The 20,892-nt window shown below is 46.2% G+C and overlaps 1 protein-coding gene across 2 annotated transcripts in view; it reads left to right on the top strand.

Annotated features, from left to right (window-relative positions):
• Positions 1-20,892, top strand: part of ABCA5 (ATP binding cassette subfamily A member 5) — a 43,484-nt gene that overhangs the window by 19,311 nt on the left and 3,281 nt on the right. For both annotated transcript variants that reach the window (XM_077787396.1, XM_077787395.1), the window contains exons 14-39: positions 21-196; positions 565-684; positions 1,468-1,606; positions 1,719-1,809; positions 2,456-2,595; positions 4,044-4,163; positions 6,662-6,863; positions 7,103-7,272; positions 8,309-8,442; positions 9,331-9,468; positions 10,111-10,224; positions 11,018-11,188; positions 12,525-12,638; positions 12,883-13,020; positions 13,749-13,823; positions 15,113-15,204; positions 16,193-16,319; positions 16,412-16,529; positions 16,634-16,725; positions 16,882-17,057; positions 17,611-17,686; positions 17,765-17,859; positions 18,629-18,748; positions 18,933-19,082; positions 20,041-20,120; positions 20,330-20,385. In XM_077787396.1, the coding sequence (XP_077643522.1) occupies positions 21-196; positions 565-684; positions 1,468-1,606; positions 1,719-1,809; positions 2,456-2,595; positions 4,044-4,163; positions 6,662-6,863; positions 7,103-7,272; positions 8,309-8,442; positions 9,331-9,468; positions 10,111-10,224; positions 11,018-11,188; positions 12,525-12,638; positions 12,883-13,020; positions 13,749-13,823; positions 15,113-15,204; positions 16,193-16,319; positions 16,412-16,529; positions 16,634-16,725; positions 16,882-17,057; positions 17,611-17,686; positions 17,765-17,859; positions 18,629-18,748; positions 18,933-19,082; positions 20,041-20,120; positions 20,330-20,385 (3,224 nt within the window). The remainder of the gene's footprint in view (positions 1-20; positions 197-564; positions 685-1,467; positions 1,607-1,718; positions 1,810-2,455; positions 2,596-4,043; positions 4,164-6,661; positions 6,864-7,102; positions 7,273-8,308; positions 8,443-9,330; positions 9,469-10,110; positions 10,225-11,017; positions 11,189-12,524; positions 12,639-12,882; positions 13,021-13,748; positions 13,824-15,112; positions 15,205-16,192; positions 16,320-16,411; positions 16,530-16,633; positions 16,726-16,881; positions 17,058-17,610; positions 17,687-17,764; positions 17,860-18,628; positions 18,749-18,932; positions 19,083-20,040; positions 20,121-20,329; positions 20,386-20,892) is intronic.

The following is a 20,892-nucleotide window of genomic DNA, read 5'->3' as shown; positions in this document are numbered from 1 at the left end:
TTTATGTTCATTTCTTTCAGGGTTTGTCTCAGTCTATGGGCACAGAGTGTCTGAGATCGATGAGATGCTGGAGGTGCGGCAGATCACGGGGGTGTGCCCCCAGGCCGACATCCACTTCGACATTTTAACTGTGGAGGAGAACCTCTCCATCTTTGCTGCCATCAAGGGCATCCCTCAGAACGATTTGATACAAGAGGTAAACTCACCTGGGCACAGGTGTTGTCTTACATGTCCGTTTTTAAAGTGTAAATCAAAATATCCTTGAGGGATTTTCCTTTTGCAGGGAAATACTGCTTCGTGCTACAGTGGACAAAGAGGTACAGGCAGATATTTACACAAGGATAAACCTTTAATTTTTCCCAATATTAAAATACCCATGAAATGCTTTAAATCCAGGTCCAATTATAGACACCATTGAACTTTTTGTGTAGATTGTGCAGTTCAGATACAGAACGCACTGGGAGCCAGCAGCAGTTAATGTGAATGTTAATTGTTAACAATCTGGTTTAAAAAATTTATAGGTTTGGTTTTTTAAACAAAAATGTATTTTTTTGTGTTTTCAAGGTGCAGAAGGTGTTGCTGGATTTGGAGATGCAGCCCATCAGGGACAATCAAGCCAAAAAATTAAGTAGGGGGCAGAAGAGGAGGCTGTCAGTGGGAGTTGCTGTTCTTGGGAACCCCAAGGTGAGAGGGATGGAATTATTCTCAGCTTGGCATTGCTGATCCATGGAAGGCTTGGTCAAAACCAACTAATGTGCAAAATACAGAAATTGTTCTTTTGAGCACCTTTTTAAATTTGTTTATGGTTTAATTGCAATCGTTTCAATCTCTCAGCCTTTGTGCTTGAGGCTCGGGTAATGGCAGCAGCCTTGGATTTGATCTCTTTATCAAATAAACAGTGTGGCAAGTTTTGTGTGTAATTTCTGGCAGGTAGCGTTTATCCCCCAGCAGTGAAATTGTTGGATGCTTTCCCTCCAAAGCCATCCAGGAATTGGGAGCAGGAGCAGAGCCAGAAAGATCTTTTGTGTTGCAGCTCTGTAATTTCTGTCCTGTGAGGACAGGGGTATGAGAGATACGTGGTTTGAGATATGTGGCTTTGAGATCTGTGGTTAAAAATGATGTGTGTGACACTTCCTGGGGGTTTTGAAAGCAGGTGTGTGCATTTAACCACCCCTCAGTAGAAAGAGTGAATCCATGGCTAAGTTGTGATTGTACTACAGAATTCTATTGGAAGCAGAATAAAGCAGGCTGTGGCATTAATTTCCCACAGGATTTTTCCATTTGTCACAAGGGGAGCTGGATGCTTTCAAAGCACAGCGACAAAAGCTGCCTTGTTAGCCTGGGATGTTTCCTATTTGACAGGAATTAACTGGCAGGTTCCAAACAAACCCTTCTGGGTGTGCTGGGGAGGGGTTGCTGAGCTCAGGGGCCGTGGCTTTGAGGAGCCCTGGTGGTTTTTGCCCCCAGGTCCTGCTGCTGGACGAGCCCACGGCGGGGATGGATCCCTGCTCCCGCCACATCGTCTGGAACCTGCTGAGGAGCAGGAAGGCCAACCGTGTGACTGTGTTCAGCACCCACTTCATGGACGAGGCTGACATCCTGGCTGGTGAGCCCTGCCCCAGCCCAGCTTCAGCCCCCAGCCCTGGGACAGCCCTGCTGTGCAACCCAGAGCAGGGTTTGGCAGGAAATGATCCATTTTCTGCTTCCCGACTTTCCAGATCGTAAAGCTGTGATTTCCCAAGGGATGCTGAAATGCCTCGGCTCTTCCCTTTTCCTCAAGAGCAAGTGGGGCATTGGCTACCGCCTGAGGTAATTCTGTGCCCACTTTTGTACCTCTTAGGTGCCATCATGCATCATTTTTTTTACTATTTTGTGTTGGAATCTCTGAGAAAGCCCCTCCCCAGAAAGATCCTTTTATCCTTGAATTGATGCCCTGTGAAGGCTGACCTAGAACAGAGGCTGGGCAGAGTTAAAGTAGGGATTTATCCAAAGGATCTCCTCCATGGATCCACCTTGGGCAGCACCAGAGCCCAGCCAGGGCTGCACCCAAATGACCCAAAATGGTCCCAAAATGCACGAGCGCTCCCGGGGCTCTCCCTGGGATCAGTTCTGCTCCATTGGCACCTTGGAGTTCATTGTCCCATTCCAGCTCCAGCCCATCAGTCCCACCCTGCTTGTTTTTCTCTCTCCAGCCCACGCTGTTTGTGCTCCTGGGCTGAGGTTTGGATCATTTGTCCTTGGTGCCCAGCTGGAGCAGGAATTGTTTTGTCTCCCTGCTCTGTGCAGAGAGCTCAGCATCCCCTCATGTGGAGCCCAGACCCACACACTGAAGCAGCACAGGATGAGAAAAATATAAAAGCTGAACCTGAGGCATCAGAGTGGTCCAGCTGAATATTTGGTGCAGTGTCAGGAGCAAGCCAAGCTCTAAACCCCAATTCCTGCTGTGTTTTTCCAGCATGCACATCGATGCCTACTGCAACACAGAGGCCACCACCTCTCTGATCAGGCAGCACATCCCTGCAGCCAGCCTGATCCAGCAGAGCAGCGAGCAGCTCGTGTACAGCCTCCCTCTCAGGGACATGGACAAGTTTGCAGGTATTTCTGGGGATTTCTGCTGCAGGGATCAGTGATTGCAACAGAGGGTGTTTATTAAGCATGGCTTTAGGCTGGTGTTCTTGATAAAGTGTCAGTTGTGCCTTTGTGTTTTTATATTTATTATTATTTGGTGAGGAGTCAGGGAGGGTTTTCTCAAGTGAGTGAGGGTTTTCTCAGGTGAGTGAGGGTTTTGTTGCCTCTTCCAGTGGGGTGTGAGGGTTATGGGTGCCCAACAGCAAGGGCTGGAGAGATGCTTCTGTGCTGAGGAGTCCTTTCCACCTGAGCATCCCTGCAGAATCACCATCCTCTTACAGGGGGTTCCAAAAAGCAGGTCTGGCCTGCAGCAGGAAGCAGGAAAGCACCAAATCCTATAAAAATCCTACAAAAACCCTACAAAAATCCTACAAAACCCCTACAAACTCTTGGGAACTGCAAAGAGCATCCTGTGACTGCCTTGAAATTCCATGGAGAGAGGGAGCAGGGAGCAGAGGGGAGGATTTCACTAGATGGCAGCAATTATCTGAGCAGTCCTGGGCAGGGCTCCTTGCTTTCCTCCCAAAATAAATGGAATAAATCCTGTGCCCTTTGCATCCTGTGGGGAGCTAAGGGAGCATCAATATTGATGGGAACATGCAGCTGATATTCCATAAATATTTTTTTTTTTTTTCCCTGTTGCATTGGAGTTAATGATTTATGAGCTTTGCAAAAAGGCTGAGATTGAATCAGTCCCCCCAGACTGTTTCAGGGAGAAGCTGAGGTTGGGAACACACCTTGTCAGCTGGGACAGGAGAAATTGTGGAGGGGTGAGGAGTATTGTCAAATATACAAGTGCTCCTCCCATTTTATACATTTGAATTACCCTTCAGCCTCACCTTGGCTCTGAAACTTCTTTTTTTTAAGTCCTTTTTTATAGGATTGACAAAAAAAACCCAGTAACATTTTTCACCCCAAGGTGCTGTGAAGTTCTCCTGCTCTGAACCTCACGTTGGTCTTCAAGCTCTGTGCCCTGTCCAGCATCTCCTGCCTGGTTAACCTGGCCTTAAACACCTTTATATAAATATATATAAATGTATATTTTTATAGATATAAAATGACTCAGTGGTTTCATTTGTAAGATCCTTTGTGCCTGGGCAGGGATTTAGGTAGGATGAGCTGTCCTAGGTATGATTTTTTCCAGGAGAGGTCACCTTGAAGCTTCCCTTTGAGCCCAGGAGGCTGAGACAGTTTTTAGAAGCACCACAACTACAGCAAAACCACGTTTCCTGACCACAATTTCATGCTGAAAGGAGCCTGTCTCACCTTGCTTCTCAAACCACAACCTTCTGGTTTATTTGCTCTTCCCACATTGCTGGTTTTGCCAGCGAGCAGGGGGGTTGGGGGTGGGTGTGATGTGCCTGCAGTGCTCCTGGCAGGTGCTGGAGCAGTTTCAGAGCTGCCTCTGTCCCCAGGTTTGTTCTCGGACCTGGACACCCATTCCCACCTGGGCGTCATCACCTATGGCGTGTCCATGACCACGCTGGAGGACGTTTACCTGAAGCTGGAAGTGGAGGCAGAGATTGATCAAGCAGGTGGGAAGGAGCAGGGCTGGAGCTTGGCTCCCCTCAGCTTTGCTTTGCTCTCAGTTCCTGTGGGATTGGCACTGCCAGAAGGAGGGAGCAAGGAAAACGTCCCTCACAGGGTGCTGCTCCAGCACCTGGGCATCCTTTGGTCCTCACAATGTTCCAGGCTGTTGAAATATTCAAATACAATATTCTATATTCTATATTTGATATTACATATTCAGTATTAGAGATTCAGTATTTCATAGATATAAAATATATTATATATATAATAATATACAATATTGAATATTATATATATTATATATAATATTATACATTATGTAGTATTATATACTATATACTATATACTATATACTATATTATATATATAATATATATCATATATCATATAATATATAACATATCATATATATCATATATAACATATACGATATGATGTATGATATATGATATATGATATATGATATATGATATATGATATATAATATGTAACATATATTATATATTATATAAAATATATAATACATATAATATATATTATATAATATATATCATACATCATATCATATATGTTATCTATTATATATTATATATACAACATTCAATATTCAATTACAAAATATACTTAAACTCATAAAGAAGGACTAGCTTCTGCTTTAAAACTTTTATTTTGTTTTATATATATTACTATTTTTAATATATATTACTATATTTTAAAACATATTACTATTTTTTTAATATATATTACTATATTTTAAAACATATTACTATTTTTTTAATATATATTACTATATTTTAAAGCCCCCAAACTCTTAAGTTTTTTACTCTGTCATATCACACACTTCTAATTAAACTACACACTCATAATCTTAGTGCTGTTAACTCATTTTGGAAGCTTTCTCCACAGCCTCAGGTCAAATGCAGTTTTCTCCTGGGGGTCAGAGTCTGCCAGCAGGGAAAGTCTAAAATTCTCAGCAGCCAGAACTCCAACACGTGGAGACCAGGAAAAAGCAGAGAATTGGGTGGGGAGAGATTCTGGAAGAATCCAGGGGAAAAGCTTTTTACTTGTTCATTTTTCATCCAACCAGCTCACATCTGACTGCTTGGCTTTACAGTTTACTTTGCTTTTAAAATGCTCTTTATTTTCCTAATGGAGTTTGCTTTCAAGAAATTATAAATGTGCAGGGTAAAATTAATTTTCAACCTTTTGTGTGAACAGTAGCTGCACTTAGCACTGAAGCAGCTCAGCTTGTCTCACTTTAAATTAACTTTCAGTCCAAATGAAAAGTTGGGACTGCTTTATATTACTCCAGAATGAGTCAGTTTTATTTTGATGTCAGTTTTGAGTGTTTTGAGCTGTTTTAATTGTTCTAGAGCTTTCTGTGTGATTCAGACTTATTAGTATGAGTAAATACATGTATTCTGTAACTGGTATGGAAAATACTCCCTAATTAGACTGACTGCACAGAGTTTCTGTGTGGCTTTAAGAGGATTTGACAGCTGAATCTGCAGGTGCTGGGTGATACAGGTGCACACACAGGCCCAGGGTATGAAACTGGGGCAAATCTGCACCTTTTGGTGGCAAAAGTTTGAATCATCAAGGCCCAAGGGTGATTTGGGTGGATGGGGCTGCCCAGGGAGGTGCTGGACTGTCCCTGCAGGTGTTTGTGGGGGGATTTGGTGCCATGGCCTGCGTGCTCACAGGCTGGACTCCAGGATCCCAGAGGTCTTTTCCAGCCGTGTTGGTTCTGGGATGTAAAACATCAGGGTTTTCCAAGGAAATGTTCCTTTATGTCTGCTGTGTCAGCTTTAAATACCTGCCATGGGTGTGGTTGGGCTGGGTCAGGGTCACTGCCCTTGGGATAAATTGAGGGATGGGGATGGGATTGGATTGGGGATGGGATGGGATTGGATAGATTTGGGATGGGAATGGGATTGGAATTGGGATGGGATTGGATTGGATTGGATTGGATTGGATTGGATTGGGGATGGGATAGAATTGGGATAGGGATGGGATTGGATTGGGGATGAGATTGGAATAAAGTGGGATGGGGTAGGATTGGGTTTAGGTGGGGATGGGATGGGATTGGATTGGGGATGAGATTGGGATGGAGTTGGGATTGGGATTGGGATGGGGGTGGGATAGAGTAGGGAGGAATGAGACTGGATGGGGATGGGATTGGGATAGGATGGGATGGGGATGGGATTGGGTTTAGATGGGGATGGGATGGGATAGAATTCGGATGGAATAGAATTGGGATGGGATGGGATTGAGATGGGGATAGGATTGGGATGGGATGGGATGGGATGGGATGGGATGGGATGGGATGGGATGGGATGGGATGGGATGGGATGGGATGGGATGGGATGGGATGGGATGGGTTAGGTGGCTTCTACAACAGGAAAAGCATGGAGTCTCTGGCCCCTGGCTCCCCCTCCTGTCCCATTTCCACCCCAGCTCTCTCAGAGCATCAATTCCCTGGGTTTTCCCTGCCCTGTTTCAGATTACAGCGTGTTCCACTCGCAGCAAGCCCAGGAGGAGGTGGACACGAAATCCCTGGATGACATGGAGCAGAGCCTGCTGATGCTCTCCGAGGCCAAGGCACCAGCCACGAGCAACTCAGCCCTGTGGAAGAAGCAGGTTGCCACCATAGCCAAAGTGCACTTCCTCAGCCTGAAACGGGAGAACAAATGTGTCAGAGTTATGTGAGTACTGGGGCTCCTTCTTTGTGTGGGAGTCCCAAAACCTGGCTGAATGGCACCAGAGAAAGCACATCCTATCCTTCATTGCTCCCCATTTGAAAAATAGCAAGTGTGGAGCTGTAATTTCTGTCAATAAATGGTTTTTTGCGGGGTGAGGGAGATGGTTTTTTTAATAGCATGCACATAAAACTGGGTTGGCTTTCACTGAATTGTAACAAACCCCAAACTTTTATATCTTTCAGGTTGTTGCTTTTCCTCATTTTCCTTGTAGTTCAGATTTTGTTGTTTTTCATACACCACATCATCAAAAATGCTGTAGCTGCTATCAAACTCTCCCCAGATTTGTACTTGCTGAAGCCTGGAGAGAACTATCACAAGTACAGGAGTCGGCTCCTGCTGCGGAACTCCACAGGTAGGGCAGCAGCTCCTGCCTCCACCTCACTCCATTTCCCAAATTTTGGGGTTGGGAATGAACTTTTTCCTTGGAATTAACCCACATGAAGAGTTTCCAAGTGCCCAGGGGTGGTAAACTGTCAGTGTGTGCCATGGGGTTTGGTTTGGAGATCCTCCTCCCATCTCCATGACTTTTTTCTTGCTGTGTCAGAAGATGATTGAGGTGAAAGAAGTGGCCAGAAACATTGAAACAAATCAACATTAAAATCCTGCTGGAGCACATCTGGGAAAATCCCTTTTTGTTTCAACTGAGGATGTTTTAAAAGTGCCCATCAGGAGCCCAGGCAGCAGAAACCAGCACCTGTTGGAGCTGTGCATTGATAATTCTGTGTAAAATACTCCAGGCTGCTGCTGAGGAGGGATTTAAAAGGCAGAGATGTGGCACTCAGGGACGTGGCTTAGAGGTGGGGAGTGCCTGGATTTCAGAATTCACAGAGTCACCAGGTTGGAAGAGACCTCCAAGATCATCGAGTCCAGCCCAGCCCCAGCACCCCAACCAAACCCTGGCACCCAGTGCCACATCCAGGCTTTGTTAAACACACCCAGGGGTGGTGACTGCACCACCTCCCCGGGCAGCCACTGCAGAACTTTATCTCCTTTTTGTAAAACACTTTTTCCTGATATCCAGCCTGTATTTCCCTTGGTGCAGCCTGAGGCTGTGACCTCTGGTTCTGTCAGCTCCTGGAGGAAGAGCCCAGCCCCACCTGAGCACAGCCACCTTCCAGGGACCTTCAACTCACCCTGAGCCTCCTTTTCTCCAGGCTGAGCACCCCCAGTCCCTCAGTGGCTCCTCACAGGGTTTGTGTTCCCAGCCCCTCGTTGCCTCCTCTGGACACGCTCCAGCCCCTCCCTGTCCTTCCCAAACTGAGGGCCCAGAACTGGGCACAGCCCTCGAGGTGTGCCCTGACCAGTGCTGAGCACAGGGGAGGAATTGATTTGATGATTCTGAAGGTTTCTTCCATTTTAAATGATTCCACGTTGTTTTCTCTCCCCAGAGTCGGATATCAGTGACATTGTGCACTCCCTGGGGAGCATGAACATCCTCTGGGAGATGTTCAATGACAGTGACTATGTCTCAGTGGCACCTCACAGTGCAGCTCTGAATGTCTTTGCCCTCCAGTCCAGGCAGGTAAGGCACACACTGGCTGGGCTGTGCCCAAATTGCAGCTGCTGGGGCTGGTTTGTGAAATTCCCACCTGAAAAGCAGCTCAGGAGTCACGGAATCAAATAATATCATATAATATTGCTTACAGGAGAGGCTGCAAAGAGGAAAGAGTGGGAATATTAGCAAAACAAATGTTCTTCCATAATTATATAATTATATAATTACAATTACAGTAAGCCAATCAAACTGTGATCACCTTTTCTTCCCCACAAGGACACAGAAAGTCAGGAGAAATATTCTGCTTCACAGGACACCTGGCAGAGGAATTTGTTTATGATTTTTTTATTTATTTATTCTGACTGAATTACAGTTTGACAGAAATATAATTCCACAGTGCTCTCATGTGTAAAGAAAAATCAGTTTCTTGGGCTATACATGTTCACAGTAACAGGAAGATCTGAACTTTGGGATCATATTTAATCCCCAGCAAAGGAGCTGCTTTACAATGTGCCAGCTCTGGCTCTTGTCCCCATTTTTACTCCCTGATGCTGCTGCCAGCAGTGTGACAGTGCAGCTCCTGCACATCTTTGCCTGTCTGGTTTTAAACCCATTAGCAGGATCATCCCCGAGCAGCTCTCGTGTGTTTTGTTTCCCACACTGTACTTGTCTTGAGTGCCATTTGCCAGAGCCTCACTGCTCCGTGAAACATTCTGGGAATTTATTCCCAGCAGTTTCTTCTCTGAGAGCAGGACTGATTTCCTGAATCAGCCTGTGTGTGACAAGCACCCTGAGCAGCCCAGAGCTTCCTGCAAAGCACTTGATTATGCAAAGATTTATCCCAATGCTCAGGTTTAATTAAGGAGAGCCCTCTCAGGGCAGAGGGATTAATGCAGCATGTATTTTTCTTCCTAGAATTACGTTTTCAACATCATATTCAACAGCACCATGGTGCATTCCGTGCCAGTTCTGATGAATATTGTCAGCAACCTCCTCCTGCGCAGTTTGAACGTGACTGAGAGCATCCAGATCTGGAGCAACCCCTTGATTCAGGTGAGCAGTCCCAAAAAATCAGCCTGGAGCACTGGGGAGAGGGCAAAGCATCCCTGAGGGGAGAGGGGGAGGGCAGGAACACCCCACAAACCCAGGGAAAAGCTGGCTGGGGCTGCCTGCAGGGTTTAGGAGGGTGGGAAAGGTGCTGGCATTTTGCTCTGCAGGTGCAGAAGGGGAGGAAGAAGGGGCTTGGCAGGAGGATGTTGTGTCAGGAATTAAAAGTTCAGTGGGGCTTGGAGCAGCCCAGTCTGGTGGAAGGAATTGGGGCTTGGGATGAGATGATCCCTACAGCTCTTTCCAACCCAAACCATTCCATGCTCCTGTGAATTAATTCATTAATTATGGGTTTGTTGGAGGTTGCCTGCAGTCCTTGGTCTGTGCAGAGCTGGAGGGGCCTTTGGGAGAGGAGAGGACCTGCTGCAGGAGATAAATGCTCTGAAAAGTTCTTTAGTTATTATTTATTCCCCACCTAAATACTCCCAAAACTTCCACAGGTGTTTTTCTTCCTGCTGTAGCTCAGGTGATCTTGACATCCACACACTTTCCATGTTAGCATTCACAGCCATGTTCCAACTCCTAACATAGCATTTTTTTTTTTTTTGGTCACATTCTGGTACTGAATAAATCTGATTTCTGCCCCAGGATCTCCCAGACACAATTTTCAGGCTGGAGATCTATTTTGAAGCCGTGTTACTGGGGATCATCATCACGGGGATGCCACCCTACTTCGCCATGGACAACGCAGAAAACCACAAGGTAACAGCCAGGTGTCCATGCAGAGAGGCACAGCGAGTTCAAATCCCTGGGATATCTCCTGGGAGAGATCCAAAGAGGGCTTAAAACAATGCCAAGGGTGGCACTTGGCTGGAGCAGATTTGGGAGAAGCTTTTCTGTGCCAAGCCAAGCTTGGCAATAATGGCATAACACAGGAGGGGATTCACAAAACATGAATTTTAATTAACACAAGAGACTGCATTTTTAAGAAAATGCAATTACTTAAGCCAAAAAAGTGCAAGAGTAAGAGTGACCTGCTTCAACAACTAGGAGTAACAAAAGTAGAGTGAACAGAAAAAAGTTAAAGAAAGTGTATTAGTACCCTCCATCTTCAAGAAGAAAAAAAATCTCTGTTCTTGAGACCCTCAGCCCCAGGGGAGGAGAAAATAAAGAAGACTGTTATCCCCCAAAATAAAAAACTGTTAGACCCTCAGCACCAAGAGAAATTATTTATTTTCTCTTTAGAAAATAAAAGAAACTGTTGTCCCAAAAATGAGAAACTGTTGTACCCTCATCCCCAAGAGAAAAAATAAAAATAAAAAAGACTGTAGTCCCAAAATAAAAAACTGTTGTTCTTTTAGTCTTTAGCAAAATATCTTTAAAAGAACCCTATCAACAGTTTCAGTCCATAGTAGTGAAAACACTATAGCATAAAAGAAAAGCATCACAATAGCAGTTACCCTATGTAACATAAAATCACAAAAAGTTCCAGTTGTGTTTCCTGGAAGTCTGTAGTACAAAAAAACCTCCTCGATGTGCTTTTCCCCTGCTGCAGATCAAGGCTTACACCCAGCTGAAGATTGCAGGGCTCTATCCCTCGGCTTACTGGGCTGGCCAGGCTGTGGTGGACCTGCCTCTGTTCTTCTCCATCCTCACCCTGATGATTGGCAGCCTCTTCGCCTTCCACTACGGCGTTTACTTCTACGTGGGCAAGTTCCTGGCTGTGGTGAGGCTGGGCTGGCCTGAGAGCAGGGTTCCCTTGTTTTCTACAAGTCTTTTATTTCCCTCACCTGATTTCAGCTGATTTTCCCCTCATAGATGTACAGGGGAAACGCTGCTGCAACAAAGGAGGTTTTTCATGGGGAAAATGGCTCCAAGTTGGGAGTTTCATTCAGGACTGGAATAAAATCAAGCAGTCCCAGGGGGGGTTTGGGTTGGGCAAGGAAGAATTTCTTCACAGAAAGGGTGGTTGGGACTGGAAGGGGCTGCCTGTGGGTGTGACAGCCTGGTCAGAGAGACAGAAAGCTAAATAAGTTTTCCCAGAATCAACCTGAAATGCTTTAAAGAGCTAAAAATAAACAATGACAACCAAATATTAAAAGCAACCTACAAGAAGTATTTTTCTAATAGTTCTTCTCACAAGATTGTTTACAAATGGGTGCCTTTTTAGATTAACCAATCAAGTGAAATTTATTAATTAAAAATCAAGTCCACCTGCAGCAAACTAAGCTATAAAAGAAGAGAGGATGAAAGAAACAAAGTTTTTATCTTTTTACCTCCTGACCCAATCTGTCACCTCTGACCCAGCCCAGGGAGGTGCTGGAGTCTCTGTCCCTGGAGGTGTTTAAGGAATGGCCTTTGGTGCCGTGCTTGGCATGGTCACAGGCTGGACTCATCTCAAAGCTCTTTTCCAGCCTCGTTGATGCTTAAACCAGCAGGATTTGCCAAGGAAATGCTCCTTTCTTGCTGCTGGCTGAGGATTGTGCTGGGGTTGGCACCTGCTGCTGGTGACAGGGGCACGGTGACAGTGAGCAGAGCCCATCTCTGCAGAGAGCTGCAGGTGGGACCGAGTGTAGAACAGCACCAGACTTGGTGGCTTTGATCTTCAGAGCAGGCTCCCCTGTGATACTGGCTGGAATTGAGAGGAATCAGCTTTTCCCAGCTGCTTTTCCTGAGTTAATCACGTTTGGGATGTGGCTGCAGGGCTGCTTTTCTACCCTTGTTTGAATTCCTACAAAAATGCCATGGTGGAATTCTTCCTATTTGCCAGAATCTTCAGGTCAGCATTTATGGGAGCCTCTGTTACAAAAAAAAAAAAAAAAAAAAAAAAAGGGAAAGAGTTTAAAGGAAGCTGAAGGGGAGGGAGTTTTTGCCTCTCCACACATTCTTTAATTTGTGTCTTTAATAATACATTCTCTATGCACCAAGGCAGCAAAACACATCACATAAAGTGACAAAGATGAATCCAGAGTTTTGTATCACACTGAGGTAATTCCAGTTGATCCTTATGCAAAAAAAATTCCTGCTGCACATTCCCTGAGAGTCCTTTCCTGTCTCTGCAGATTTTTTGCCTGATTGGTTATGTCCCCTCAGTTGTGCTCTTCACCTACGTGGTCTCCTTCACCTTCAAAAAAGTCCAGAACACGAAGGAATTTTGGTCATTTATATTTTCAGTGGTGAGTGACTTGGCCTGGAGCTGGGATAAGTGGGAAGATTGGTGATTTCCAAAGCCACAGCAAAAAATCCAGGTTGTTTTGTTGAGCTGTGTGTCCCTAGAGCCCAGGAAATGGGAAACTTTACTCACTGCCATATCCTGAGTGATAAAAGCTTTAAGAAAAAGTTCCTTAAATTGATTAACTTATGCTTAGAGAGTCTGTAGTGGATGAAAATGGACTTTTTTTCCCCTTTTCTTTGGTACAGACAGCCTTGCTCTGCACAGTAGTCACTGAAGTGTCCTTTTTCCTGGACCATTACCTGGTGACCACCATCCTGCATTATGTCTTCTCCATCTCCATTCCTATTTATCCCCTTATTGGCTGCCTGATCTGTTTTATAAAGGTAAGGGGACTCCAGGGATCCTTTCCAGAGCCCTTGGAGATGGCTGGGGTTGGGTGGGTGTCTTTAGTGTGTCCTCTGGAGCCACTTTTCACATGAAGATGGAGAAAAATCATGTTTTTCCCATTAGATTTGGTTTTAAAATGGGGAAAGCAGCAAGTTTTCCGTGACATTTCCTTTCTCTGAGAGGTACGAGAAAGATAGAGAAGGACTTTCACAAGGGATGGAGGGACAGGACAAGGGGGAATGGCTCCAAGCTGATAAGAGTAGGGTTAGATTGGATTTTGGGGAATAATTCCTCCCTGTGAGGGTGGGCACACCCTGGCACAGGGTGCCCAGAGCAGCTGTGGCTGCCCCTGGATCCCTGGCAGTGTCCAAAGCCAGGCTGGATGGGGCTGGGAGCAACAGGGGATGGAATGAGAGGGGCTTTGAGATCCCAAACCATTCCAAGATTCTGGGATATTCCAAGGAAAACCTCAGCGAGCAAAGCCAGGGGTGGGACAAGGGTTCACTGGGAGTGGGTGGCTGGAAAGCAGGAGCAGCTCCAGGTTTGGATGGAGCTGTTTGATTTGGTTTTTTGGAGAGCTCAGGAAGTGCTTGAGCACCTCAGCCTGAAGGAGATGAAAGCACAGCGTAGGAAATGGAGTCTCTGCAGTGATTATTTCCCTGAATAATAATAATAATAAAATGATAATAATGATAATAATTCAGGCTTTTCCCTGAATTCCCAGGTCTCGTGGAAAGGCAAGAGTGTGAGTGCAGGGTACCAGGACCCCTGGGACCGGCTGCTGGTGGCAGTTCTGGCTGTGAGCATGGCTTTGCATTCTCTGGTTTTGGAAATCCACTCCCTGGGGTTCCTGCTGGCATCCTGCTGTCCCTCACCTTCCTCAGGAAAGATTGGCTCTGGTGCTGAGCCTGCAGCACAGGCAGAGTCGGGAAAGCTGCTGTGCCACCAGCTCATTCCTCCCCTGTGGCCTGAGCAGCACTGCCAGTGTTAATTCTGATTATTCTGGGAATCCCTGCTGGTGGAGCAAGAGCTCCAGAGCAGGGCCAGCCCCTTCTCTGCACAAAAACCCCAAATAATTGCTTTTTAATCTAAACCCACTTTGTGCATCCTCAGACAGACTGAGCAGCACATAATGATATATTTCATTTTCTTGGCAGCACCACCACTCCAAAATAGCAAAAAATATATCAAAACAACAATTTGCACAAGAGTCTAATATCACAAACAAAACAAAAATTAAAAAAAATTACAAAACAAAAACTTTAATATAATAAACATAAACAATATTATATTACCAATAACTCACAATCCACAAACTACAAACAAAAAATAAAAAAACGAAACTATAAAATTATAAAAAACTTAAAAACAACACTACAAAAAATAAACTAAATTCTAATTAATTTAAACAATTACTAAAAAATACATTTAAAATATATAATTTAACACCACATAATCTTAAATACCTCATTTCAATAATTTTCACTAAATCACAAATTTTTATATAAAAAACAAAATAAAAAAAACTCTTAAAAACTCAAAAACAAATATCAGAAAAAAACAAATACAACCATCTCCATAACACAAATAACAAATAAACCCCTAAAACCAAATAATAATACAAAACAACAAATTAAACAACTACCACAAAATATATTAACATCAAAAGTACGACACACAATACAATTTTACAAACTGCATCAACAAAAACACCTAAAAACATCTACACAAAAATCAAACCAAAACCTTCAAAACCTTCACTTCATTCCTTAAACACCTCACGCAAACAATAAACAAACAAATAGAAAAAACAACAAAACCACATTTAATTCAAAGTTTTACATTTAGAAATACCAACAAAAGACACAAACAAATCATCAGCATACCACCTAATCGACCCCCATTTAAAACAAATGATAAAAACCTACAACAGAAATAACACACTATATCAATTCAAACCAAACATCTTAAAAAAACCCAACTTGTGTGGTGGTGCAGGGCTGGAGCTCCTGGGCCTCGTCGCTCAGGTGGGGTCACCCCAGGGTGCCCAGCCTGGCTGGTGACCTGGGGGGTTTCTGTCTGCCCCAGCCCTACCTGCAGTGCGTGCTGTGGCTGTTCCTGCTGCGCTGCTTCGAGCTGAAGAACGGAGGCAGGACGGTGAGAGAAGATCCCTTCTTCAGGTGTGTGGGAACCCAGGGCTCCCCTCGGGCTCCCTGGCAGGTCAGGAACCCCCTGGACAGAGCCCCCAGAGACACTGGCTGTGATCTCTGCCCATGGAAAAGAGTTTTCAATCTTACAGCATGAATTACCAGCTCTGAGTGTTTGATATCAGTAATAATTAAGTGTGGCACGGGTGCAAAAGTAAAATTTTAGGATTCTAGATGAGGGGTTCAAAGGAGACAAAATAGAAGAAATTAAGTGTGCCTTGTCCTTTTTCTCCTTCTTCATGCCCTCCATGTCTCACTGTGGTGTTGGCATTTTTCTGTTGGTTCAGGCTGGGGACACACTGTCCAACGTAGGTGACAGATATTGGCACGTTCTTGTAAATCCAGCCCAGGGAGTTTCTGGTATTGAATGTTTGTCACATCCCACTGAGGGCAGAGCCCCACACGCTGCCCTGCAGGACAGAGCTGGGCAGGGCAGCAGAACATGTGAGAGATCAACAGAATAAACAACCTGGAAACCAGCACAGACCAATTATGGCTTCTGCTTTGGCAGCGTGGCTGACAGACAGAGACTTTCTACAATCTCGGGATCATCAATACCTCAGATTCCAACACAAGTGTGTCTCCTGATTGGTTTTTATCCAAGGCATTGTCTGAAGAAACTGGTTTTGGAGGTGCTGGTTAAACTGGGCTGTGCAGTGGGAGAAATAAAATACCTTTCATTATATCCCATCAGGAATTGTCACTGAAGTGCAGAAATTTGGAGTTTAATTTCCTCTCAAGTTCCATCACTGCAAAATCAGGAATTTTGTAAGGGTGTTCCCTATGTGAAAACAAGGGAATTGCCATTCCCAGTGCAGGGCCAGGGATGCTGCACCCCACAAAGAGCTCAGCAGGGAGGTGACACAGTGGCAGTCCCCGAGCTCCTCCTGCTCTGGGAATGCACGTGAGCACCAAAGCTGAGAGCTGAGCCGGGGCCTCGTGCTGCTTTCCTCCCTTTTAGGAAATGTTTCACCAAAGCCAAGCCCTGGAAGTTCCCAGATGTGCCCCACGAGGGGAGCGAGGACGAGGACGTGAGGGCAGAGAGGCTGCGAGTCCGAGAGATCCTGAGCAGCCCCAGGAGTGAGGAGGTAAAACCTTGCCCTGCCCAAACCCCAGACTGGGAGTTTGGAGGCTCCCCAGAGCTGCTGGGACCTGCAGCCACTTCCCTCTTCTCTGCCAGATGCCAGCAATCCTGGTCAGCAGCCTGCACAAAGAGTTTGATGAAAGGAAGGAATTTCTTCCGGGCAGAAAAATAAAGAAAGTGGCGACCAAACATGTTTCCCTCTGTGTGAAGAAAGGTTGGAGTTCAGCTGCTTGCTGTTGAGCTGTTTTATGTTTGACAACAGCTCTTGGAACCATTTATCTGATCTCGTGGGTAATGTTTGTGTTGTCCCTTTTTCAGGAGAAATCCTGGGTTTGTTGGGACCCAATGGAGCTGGGAAAAGCACATTAATTAATATGCTTGTTGGAGAGATTGAGCCAACCAGTGGGCAGGTATGTTCCATGCCACAGTTAGGCAAAAAATCAACCCGTATTTCAATTTTATTGTAATTACTGCAAGCACTCCTGAGAGCATTTTGCTAAAACCATGCAAAAAGAGTTTGGAAATTTGTAATATTCTGGATTAAGGTCTGGGCATTTTCCTCGCAGGTTCTGATGGGAGATGATTCCTTGGGGCTGAGCAGTGAGGAGGATTCAGTGAAATTCGTGGGGTACTGTCCTCAAACAAATCCTCTCTGGCCAGATATCACATTGCAGGAGCACTTTGAGATTTATGGTGCCATCAAAGGCATGAGCCAGTCTGATGTTCAAGAGGTCATCAAGCGGTGAGTAGTTCATTACAGAAATCTTTGTGGTTGAACTGAAGTTGCCTTAGCTTTTTTTATCTTCTGGCTTATTGCTGAAGGGATTTCGGTGCTTATTTGGTGTTTTTTTTTTTTTTTTCTTCTCACTTTTCCTAATGCAGTTTTTGTTTCCATTTAAGGTTGGTTTTAAGCTTGGTTGAAATTCTGTTGTGAATTCGTAGATGAGGAGATGAAGGTTCATCCACACAAAATTCAGTTGGGATTTTTAATTTTGATAGATGCTTTTTTGAGTTATTTTTCTCAGGTTATAAAGTACTAACAGTGATCTTTGTAGAAGCTGCAGGGATGGGGAATCCTGAGCTTGGAGCTGTTTCTGTTGTCACCGAGGTTCCTCCAGGACGGGTGGCTTTGTATGGAAGCTCCAATTCTGCTTTTTGCTCTGCTTTTTTTTATACTTGATACACAAATATTTGTAACCGAGCTCTTCCAAAAGGAGCTGTTTTGCATTCTCTGGTGAGGGGGAAGCCAAACCATCCCCCTCCCAGCCTTTCCCACCTGGTCCTTCCCTCCCCAGCATCGCCAGCGTGCTGGATTTAAAGGACCACCTGCAGAAGACGACAAAGAAGTTGGGAATGGGGCTGAAACGCAAGGTATGGGGGGCTCTGGGGTCACCTGGAGGGTCCCCAGCACCCTCCCTGTCCTCACCCTGCCCCTGTGCCTTCCCCCAGCTCTGCTTTGCCCTCAGCATGCTGGGCAACCCGCGGGTGACGCTGCTGGACGAGCCCTCCACCGGGATGGACCCCAAGGCCAAGCAGCACATGTGGTGAGTGCTGGCCATGGCTCAGGGGCCAGCCTGCCCTGGGGGGAGCCAGCCCTGCTCAATTACCCCTCCCTGTGAGCCACAGCCAGGGAAAAACACAGCGGGTCAGCTTGGGTTGGAAGGGACCATGAGCATCATCCAGTTCCACCCCCCTCTGTGGGCAGGGATATCCTCCACTAAAGCAGAATAATTCCTTCCCAGTCTCCCATCCATCCCTGCCCTCTGGCAGTGGAAGCCATTCCCTGTGTCCTGTCCCTCCATCCCTTGTCCCAGGTGCCTCTCCAGCTCTCCTGGAGCCCCTTTAGGCCCTGGGAGGGGCTCTGAGCTCTCCCCAGAGCTTCTCTTGGGATGAACAGCCCCAACACTCAGCCTGCGTCCATAGCAGAAGTGCTCCAGCTCTTGGAGCATCTCCATGGCCTCGCTCCAGCTGCTCCTCCTGTGTTGGGAGCCCCAGGGCTGGGCACAGGACTGCAGGTGGGGTCTCACAAGAAGGGGAGCCTCAGCCCAACTGTGTGCCAGGTGCAGCACAGCTGTGTCCCCTCCCAGAGCAGCTTGGGAATCACAGGACTGAAGGTTGAAAGAGATCCTTAAAATATATAAGGAATGCAGATTCGAGCTGTCTTTAGGAAATTCAGGTGTTGATTGTTGCTGTGGGAGGAGCATTAAACCATAAATAGAGGGTCCATCACAGCCCTCCTTTCCTGCTGAGGCAGGATTTGCAGTTCCCTGCCAGGTGCTTTTGTTCAGGGGGGGTCTGGGTTGTGTTTTGCAGGCGGGCGATCCGAGCAGCCTTTAAGAACAAGGAGAGAGCAGCAATCCTGACCACGCACTACATGGAGGAGGCAGATGCTGTCTGTGACCGTGTGGCCATCCTGGTGTCAGGGCAGCTCAGGTACCCCCAGATCCCTCCTGGGACAGGGAGCACAGGCAGCTGGCACCTGGGATATATTTCTCTGAAAACACAGATAAATTTGGTGCCTTAAATCTGGTACCTTAAATTAATCCTTAGCAGCAAAAAGGATCTGTTTGAGGTTAGGCTGTTCCTGAGTACAACATTTTCTGTCTGTAATTTATAGGTGTATAGGTACTGTCCAACACCTGAAGAGCAAGTTTGGCAGAGGATACTTCTTGGAAATGAAATTAGGGGAAGCAGCAGATGTGCAGCAGGTGGAGTATCTGCAGAACCAGATTTTGCACATCTTCCCCAACGCCAGCCGCCAGGAAAGGTGAGGTGTGCCAGATACCCAGAAAAGATGGATGTGCATCAAACCCTCTGATTTCACAGCAGCTCCTTGGCACCGGGGAAGGAATGTAAATATTTACACACAGCTTTAAAAAAAAATGAAGAATAAAAAAAGGAAGGGATCTGGAAGGCAGCAGAGCCCGGGCTGGCAGGGCGGGGGCCGGCAGCCCACGCAGATGTTTGGCACAGAGGAAGCAGAACTGGATTTCTGCATAGCTGTTGCCTGACAGCTTCCTCCTGAGTCAGGGCCCCCGGGAAAGGGCTGAAATCCGAGTCTGACTCACTGCCCTTACCTGGAAATGCCTGAGGCCTCTGGGGGTCTCAGCTCCAGGGTGGGCTGGCTGCTGTTCCACCAGCAACTCTGAGCTCGTGCCAGAGGGTTTGGCTGCGGGGCTGGAGAGCTCCTCAAAGGGCACTGCAGGCATCCAGAGGAGCGTGGTCCTGGAGGGATCATGAGTGTGAGCCTTCCTCAAACGTGGGAGATGGGAAGGAGGGAGGCAGAGAGGGAGGGGAGTTCCCTGTGCAGGGCAGAGCAGCTCCCTGTGCTGCAGTCGGGGTTGCAGGAACGGCTGCATGATGCAAACTTCCAGGATGTGCAAACTTCCAGGATGTGCAGACTTCCAGAACGTGCTGGGACCTCCCAGCTCAGCTGAAATCCAAAACCTCAGGACTCTGGGAGCTCCAGGGAGCAAATCTGCCATGAGTAAGCAGAATAGAAATGATTGAATCTGAGTGGAGCAGAGTGAACTTAGAGCAGTCTCGGGTGGTCTCAGCTGATGCACCTGGAGCTGCATCATTGCCCTTTTCCTGTGGGATGGTGACAGTCAGAATGCCTGCAGTAACCTTCAGAAAAGGAGTTTAAATCCATTCCATGGGGTATTGATACTTTTACTTGGAGTGATTTTGCTTGAAGCTAAATTTGTTTTGCTTCTTTGTTCCAGTTTTGCTTCTATCTTGGCGTATAAAATTCCTAAAGAAGATGTACAGTCACTTTCACATTCTTTTTCCAAGCTGGAGGAAGGTAATGAAGCACTTGCCATGCATCACACACACCAATCCTTTTGTCTCCCATTACTGACGCTTCTGCCATGTGATGTCACTCCTGCATTTCTGTTCCAAATTTATTTAACTTAGTTTTATTTTATTGGTGTTTGTCCCCAACTCTGTTTCTTGGGAAACCAAGAGTAAGTGAAGTGTCCCTAAATCTGCTCTTATTGATTCTTTCACCAGTAAAACACACCTTCAACATTGAGGAGTACAGCTTTTCTCAAGCAACACTGGAACAGGTGGGTTAAATTCTGCTTTGTGAGTGTAAACCCTGCCAGGTGAAGGTGTCAGAGGGCAGGGGTAGATGGGATATTTGGAAGAAATTCCTCCCTGTGAGGGTGGGGAAGAGCTGGGATGGAATTCCCAGAGATGCTGTGACTGCCCCATCCCTGGAAGTGTCCAAGGCCAGGTGGGACAGGATGAGCTCAGCTCTGAGGTCCCTTCCAACCCAGAGCATTCCATGGTCCATAATGGTGAGCCCTTGCAGGCAGCTCATCCCCCAGGCTCTGCTTTCAGGCCACTGGGGCTGCTTGCTGAGGCTGTTGGGGCATTTTTGGGAAAGTAAATTCCCTTTCTGCAAAGTGAATCACATCTGCCAGCTCTCCAGTTCCTCCTTATTCCCGTTTTTCCCTCTAAGATGCCGACTGCAGTGACTGGAAGAGAGCAAATGCGTGGTATTAGTGGAAAAGCTGCTCTGATTTATTCCTAGAACAGACATTTGCTGTTTGTAGCTGGAAGGAGGGTGA

The sequence above is a fragment of the Lonchura striata genome, chromosome 19 (genome assembly GCF_046129695.1).
Source record: "Lonchura striata isolate bLonStr1 chromosome 19, bLonStr1.mat, whole genome shotgun sequence".
Classification (NCBI taxonomy): Eukaryota; Metazoa; Chordata; class Aves; order Passeriformes; family Estrildidae; genus Lonchura; species Lonchura striata.
The sequence above is the reverse complement of the archived record's forward strand: the minus strand, read 5'-3'. Positions and strand labels throughout refer to the sequence as shown.